At 44.4% G+C, this 6,953-nt stretch overlaps 1 protein-coding gene across 1 annotated transcript in view; it reads right to left on the bottom strand.

The window, feature by feature from the left end:
* CUNH9orf43 (chromosome unknown C9orf43 homolog) overlaps window positions 1-6,953 on the bottom strand; it is a 14,957-nt gene that overhangs the window by 1,216 nt on the left and 6,788 nt on the right. Inside the window, exons 5-11 of the mRNA XM_023510465.1 lie at window positions 5,628-5,691; window positions 4,701-4,873; window positions 3,762-3,912; window positions 3,339-3,413; window positions 2,975-3,046; window positions 2,581-2,668; window positions 474-520 (exon numbers count right to left, since the gene is read on the bottom strand). Of these exons, the coding sequence (XP_023366233.1) occupies window positions 474-520; window positions 2,581-2,668; window positions 2,975-3,046; window positions 3,339-3,413; window positions 3,762-3,912; window positions 4,701-4,873; window positions 5,628-5,691 (670 nt within the window). The remainder of the gene's footprint in view (window positions 1-473; window positions 521-2,580; window positions 2,669-2,974; window positions 3,047-3,338; window positions 3,414-3,761; window positions 3,913-4,700; window positions 4,874-5,627; window positions 5,692-6,953) is intronic.

The raw sequence follows: 6,953 nt of genomic DNA, 5'->3' as shown, positions 1-6,953 counted from the left end.
TCATTGTTGTTTGGCGGGCCCGGGCTGGGGATTCAAACCCGCCACCTTAGGTGTATGTGGCTGGCGCCTTAGCCAGCCACAGACGCCGAGCCTATTTCCTCTTCTCTTGAATCTAGGCTGGACCTGTGACTTTTTTGTCCACAAAAATGTGGCATAAGTGATCATGTTTTAGTTCAAAGCCTATCCCTTAAGAAAGAGCTTTAATGAGACTACTATACTGTCAAAAAACCTGAATAAGTCACGTGAAGAGAACTCAGGAAACTTGGCCAATAGCCTCAGTTCAGATGCATTAAGTGACTTCAAGCAAGACAAGAACTAACTATCCAGTGAACCCACAGAATCATTAGAAATGACAAATCATTATGGTTTAAGTTTTGTGGTGGTTTGCTGGATAGTAACAGGGAACTGAAAGTGGGTCCTAGCAAAGGCCTTGGTACACTCTCACCTGTTCCAAGGTGGCTCCTTCCCCTTACCTGCTGCTGCTTCATGTGACTTTTCTGACCTCGAAGAGTTCTGAGACCTAATGACCACAAAGTTAGTTCAATCCTCCTCTTATTTGCACTTCACATCCTATTGTTGGGCTTCTAATTGATCCCTAGTCTACAAGCAACTCCTCATCTAGGACAAGATAAGACCTGGGTGGCAGGTAAAAGGGTATTTGACCTTCTTAGTTCTGTCTGAAATTCTGTTCACCCGGAACTGTGACCATACCTATTACAGAATTAGAGATTAAGTGTGGGTTAAAAGACCCAGGATTCCTCTGAGAAACCTGAGGTGTGGGTACTTGCACATTATGGCACCAAAAGAAACCCTAAACCTTTCCAGTTTATGAACACTCCTCTTACCAGAATCTGGTACCAGAATCTTGAGCCATCCCCAACATACCCATATTGACTTTGGAAAAACAAACAGATTTTTTTTAAGCTCTAGTTTTGTTTCTTTTGCACCAGCTGCTTCCCCAGTTAGTCCCTAAATGTAGGCATTCTTTCCTTTCTCAGTCTCCCATCCTCTAAACAGACATCCAAGCTGCCGCTAGAGATCTTACACAAAAGGACAGTGTTTCTGTCGGCTCCCCACCAGCTCTAGTCTCACCTTAGCTAAATTGTAGGAGCAATGGGGAACTTCTAAAAACACTGAGGTTCTCAAAATCAGAAATTATGATTTAATGGGTCTGAGGAACAGCCTGGGTATTAAAGTTTTAAGTGTCTCAGTGTGCAAAGTGAAGCATCACTGACCTGGAGAATGGAGGCCAAATGTCTCTGCAGTCTATATAAGCTTCTTCCCACCTCTTTGGCCTGACCTACCACTCTTGCTTAAACTCAACCCAATGCCACAGCCACCTAAATTACTCCTCTAAGATGCCTTTGCACAGGCTATTCCCACTTCCAGGAATTCTCTTCCATATCAGAAAAACTCCCTCACATATTCAAGAAACAATGCAAAAATCATCTCTTCCATAAGCCTGTCTCAGCTTAGTGAGGACATGCCACTGCTCTAAGAACATGACTTACATTGGGACCCAGTCAGCCACCCAAGCAAAACTTGTCCTGTTGGACATATCAGGTAGAGGAACAAAAGGCATCGAAATAGAATTCAAGGAAGTGGCAGTGATAACCCTCGATAGGATGCTAACCTTGGACATGTCACCTCCTGCCCTGGGCCACAGCCCTGATTCTATCTACTTCCCATATCAAAGGCAATAACCTTCTTAGATCTTCAGGTTACAGGATATAGTTGCTATCAGAGGGCTCAGTGGGATGTGAAGGAAAGCAAGAGGGCAACATCTTAAGAAAGAGCTTTCATGAGACTACTATACATCCTACCTGAGCCCTCCTAGTGCCCCAGAGCTAGACAGTTAATTCTGATGATTAAACAATTATTTCTACATTACAGTCAGCAATGTCCAATCTGAATAGAGAACAACAATCTTCCAAGGCTACCAGGGATTCTTTTTGCCTCCTTCCTATTCTGTACTCAAGCTGAGAAATGTCAAAGGGACAGGGATAAGTATATCCCTTAGCTCAGAACATGATAAGGACTCCAAAAAGGGGAGATATCCATCCTTGTCTCCAGCATGAGAACTAAAGGATAGGAAAAGGAGAATTGGCTCCCTGCCTCCTGAATAGGGCTAGACAATGTATTGATTTCGATCTGAAGCTCCAGAGACTCTCCAGCTTGTACAGGAAGCCAGGAGCCCTGGAGCTCTGTTTCCTTAGAACTCTTCAGGGCTTTAGAGAGGGGCCCCAGTTCTGTTCCTGATCCTTCAACTACTCTGTGTTTTCTAAAGGAGAACCGGAGGAGAGGGGGGTGCGGGAGGGGGAATAATTGTGACTCATGCTCATGGTCATCTCTCAAGTCCTCATGCAAACAGACATCTGGGCCCAGCTGGCTTGCTTAGTAAATATTTGACGGGAAAATGATGTATGGTAGATTAGTCCAGCTGAAGCATTCCAAGAAGAATTCTGAGAATCTGACAAAGGCAAGTCTCAAAAGGCAGGGACTTTTCCTGCCCTCCACTATGTCCTGGGATTCTACTGTCCCTCAAAATTCCAACCCCAAACAAGTATATACTCTACTTACCAAAGAGAGGGTCATAAGCGATGGTGCTTAAACGTTTATTTGAAGTGCCCTGGATCCCTGGACCATTCCTGGCTTTATTTTTAGCCTCCTAAAACCCACACAAGGAGGAATTGAATTAGGACTTTTGGAAGTGAAGAAAATGTTTTCAAAAAAAATAAAACAGTGGCTCTCAACCTGTGGGTCACAACCCACAGGACCTGTATTAAAGGGCCGCGGCATTGGGAAGGTTGAGAACTACTGGTCTAAAGGAAGGAATAGAACATCCACAACCAGACAGAAGAAATGTTTTGCCTTTATAACCAGAGAACTGGGAGACTCCCTCCCACCTCTCAATACCGCCTTGCCCATTCCGGGCTGCACCCACTTCTGCCAGTCCCAGTAGGTCCCACTCTACCTTAGTAGGTGTTTGCACCCTCCTCTGTTGCTGCTGCTGCTGTTCTTGCTGCCGCTGCTGTTCTTGCTGCCACTGCCGCTGCCGCTCCTTCTTGTGACCTGGTGACCAGAGCACCAGGTCTATCCTCTTCTCACTGGTAGTCCCTGCCCTCCCACAGGGCTTCCTGCTTGCCCTGTTCCACATGGTGATTCTCTCCCTGACCAGGATCAAGTGGGGTGGGGGAGGGGAGGGTTTCTAAACCCAGAGTATCCTGTGTTCTACATGTGACCCTGTAGGCTATGGCCATAAATATAACTGAATCAGACCAAGTTGAAGTATGACATCTGTGGGCTGACGGAGGAACAGTACTTAAAGATCCAGCAACACCAGCAAATCCATCTTCTGTCTTCAGGTTACAACGTAATTTCTTTGAAAATTCAGGGTATCGCAATGCTGGTCTCTGAAGAAAAAAGAAGAAAAGATCTATGTGGGCCTTTCCCTTTCCCCCAAATGCATTTATTATGGAGTCAACAAGCACATTTTGAGAACCCAGTGTTTGGTAGCTTTGTGCCAGGACTGTGGAAGAAGGACAAAGGTTGGGGGAACAAAGTGCAGAAGAAACGGAGAACACTGCTCTTCTCGAACCCTTCCCCACAGATCGGCTTTCACCAACCTGCAATCCCAGCCTTCTGTGGGACTTGGGTCTAAAATGGAAGGGCAAAAGAGAAAGGAGGAATAAAAAGTCAACTCTTCCAACCTGGAAGAGTCTTCACAAAGAGCTCTTCCTCTGAAGCTCCCTAGTTCTCACCTGCAGGGTGAGGCGGTGTACAGACAGAAACATCTTAGAGGAAATTGCACTGTCAGGTCGGTTCTTTTCCAGGGGAAGACTCTTTTTCATCATAGCTAATTGTATCTTCATCTCGGGAGACAGCATGGTTTTCCCTTCATCTGACAGAAGTCTGAAGGGGACAGAGATAGCCAGACAGTCAGCAACAGCTCTTCTTGGGTGTGTGGCTAAGGACAAAGAGAGGACAATGGCTCCAGATTAGAGAACTTTCCTCTTTGGGTCTGAAAAGGCCCGTACCAACAGTGCTCACTTGGCAACACCTTTCAGACGCAACGATGATCAGCATAGCTGCATTTATTGTTTATTCTATGTCAGGCTCATGTGCTTCATACCACTGAATCTTTATAACATCTGAAGACAGGTATTATTATCCTCATTTTTTAAGTGAGGAAAATGAAGCTTAAAGAGGCTAAATAAATTACCAAAATTCACAAACCCAATTAAGTTTCAATATAAAAGTCAAAGGTCATCTCACGCTAAACCACATTTACCATTCTGCCTCCCACTTATTCATAATTCATCTATAAAAAGAAGAGAGTAGTAGTGTGTACTTCCTGGTGGAGATTTAGTGAGAGTACATGTACTGTGCTTGGCACAGGGCCTGGCAGATAGTAAGTACTTGATAAGTGGTCGTGGTTCTGATTGTCATCACTGGGCGGCACCTGTGGCTCAGTGAGTAAGGCACTGGGCCCCATATATTGAGGGTGGCGGGTTCAAACCCTGCCCCGGCCAAACAGCAAAAATTGTCATTACTGCCTGTTGGTAAATCTAAGAATACAGTAAAGAAGTAGGGTGATAGTTTTCTCCCCACCCTATCGCGAAAGAGCTCATGCTTAGACCCTTCTCAGTTTGATGAGAGGCAGGTGCCCTTTCTCTCCCACAGACCTACATGGTACTCACTCCTCCAGTAGGTCCTGAGGTAACACATGGAATGGGTCCCACGAAGGTATGCAGTCTGAAGCTAATTGCTCAGACAATGGTACTGGGGTTGGGGGAGGCACAATCATCTTTAGCATTCTTGACTGTGTTTCTGGGTACTGCTTTCTAGAGAAACTCGGGGATGAACCCTTTTTCTGGAACAGAAACAATGTAAAGAACTCTCTAAAGCAATTCCATTTCTTCCCATCAACATTCTAGCCTCCCAACACAACCCAGCATGGGAAATTTGTGTCCAGACGTTCTCCAGTCATTCTTGCCTCCTCTGAACTATGAAGGCAACCACATTTTTCACTCTCAGGTTCCCAACCCTATTGTTATATGTCCTATTCAGATCATACAAGGATTAGTTGTTTTGTTGTGTTTTTCCAGAATGGACACCTTTTATTCACTCAGCAAACTGAACAAATATTTATTGTCTAACTATGTGACAAGCACAAGGTGAGGGGTGGGGATTCAACAACAATGAACAAAATAAACCAAAACATGACTCTCATGGACATGGCAATCTTACAGCTCTATGACTTATCCAAAGTCACATTTACCCACAAATGGTAGCATTAGAATTAGAAGCCTGGGCCTTATAACTCCTGGTCCATTGAAATTCTATCCCATTACATTAGGGATTAGTTTTTAAGTGACCAAAAATTCTCCCCAAATACCCAACAGTTCCTTCTGTTATCTCAAGGTCCTCATCATCTCCCTAGAGGGAGAAGATAGGGAAAAGTTTTCTTTAAATAGAAAATGGCTTGGTAATTATTCATAAAGAAGGATTTTCTTTCACAGATTTTGTTCATTTAGAGAAAGAATGGGGGTGGGAGAGACCTGAAAGGAAAATAAAAATAACTCCACATAAGTAAATATCATAAACGTTTAGACAAAACAACTCACGCCTGCCCATGTCTTCACTTTGTTCTTCCTATGCTGGCTGGTCAAATCACGCTTCTCAGGTAGACTTGAAATAAGAACAGGCACAACTTATTCCCAGACATCTTAAATAGAAGCACCATGGATATTTGTGAATGATGACCATGATGATTCCTATCTATATAATCAGCATTCAAAGGCAGCTGGTTGGAAGCTCAGCAGTACCTGCTGCCTGTGTCTTATTACTAAAAAGATCCCCCATCCTCCCATCTAAATTAGGTTCTTGGCCAGAATGCAGTCATTCATGCCTGTAACTTCAGCACTTCACGAGGTTAAGGCAGGAGAATCATTTGAGGCCATAAGTTCAAGACAGCCCTGGGTAACACAGTGAGACCTCATCTCTACCAAAAACATAGAAGTTAGCCATGCATAGTGGTGGGCACCTATAGTCCCAGCTACTTGGGAGACTGAGGCAGGAGGATCACTTGAGCCCAGGAGTTTTAGGTTGCAATGAGCCAAGATCACACCACAGCACTCCAGGCCTGGCAATAGAGCAAGACTGTCTCAAAAAACATTTTTCTGAGACAGAGTCTTACTTTGTTGCCCTCAGTAAAGTGCCATGGTGTCATAGCTCACAGCAACCTCAAACTCTTGTACTCAAGCGATTCTCTTGCCTCAGCCTCCCAAGTAGCTGGGACTACAGATGCCCACCACAATGCCCAATTATTTTTAGAGATGGATCTTACTCTTGCTTAGGCTGGTCTTGAACTCCTGAGCTCAAGCAATCCACCCACCCACCCTCCCAGAGTGCTAGAATTACAGGAATGAGTCGCCAAGCCCAGCACAAAAAAAATTTTTTAAATAAATTAAGTTCCTCATCATTCAGGCAATCCAGTTATTTACTTACATAGCATGAATCCAAATTAGAAATGATATACTTAGGTGTGATTATGTTTGTAACATCTGACACCACCCCACCCCACCCCTCCTTTGTCACTCTGTAAGGCTCCAGGAAGACAAGAACCAAATCTATTTGCATCTCCACTGGATCCTCATTGCTTAGCACAAAGGAAGGGGTGAAGAAGTATTTTTTGTTCTGTCCCCTTCCTCCTCCTTGCCTGGGACATGGATATGACAGCTGGAGCTCTAGCAGCCAACTTAGACCTAAAAAGCACTCATGAAACACTGGAGAAGATGGAAGCCATGGGCTAAGGACAATGGCCTAGAAACCTAGAAGGAGTCTGGTTTCTGATTATCTCATGGAGCTGACATACTGGCCCTGGCTTGTGGCCTTCTGGGCATCCAGTAGGACTGCAAAGAACAGAGGTTTTTTTTTGTTTTTTTTTTTTT

Source organism: Otolemur garnettii, unplaced genomic scaffold (assembly GCF_000181295.1).
Source record: "Otolemur garnettii isolate 467f Iridium unplaced genomic scaffold, OtoGar3 scaffold00014, whole genome shotgun sequence".
Lineage (NCBI taxonomy): Eukaryota > Metazoa > Chordata > Mammalia > Primates > Galagidae > Otolemur > Otolemur garnettii.
Note: the sequence above shows the minus strand (reverse complement) of the source record. Positions and strands in the feature narration are given on the sequence as shown.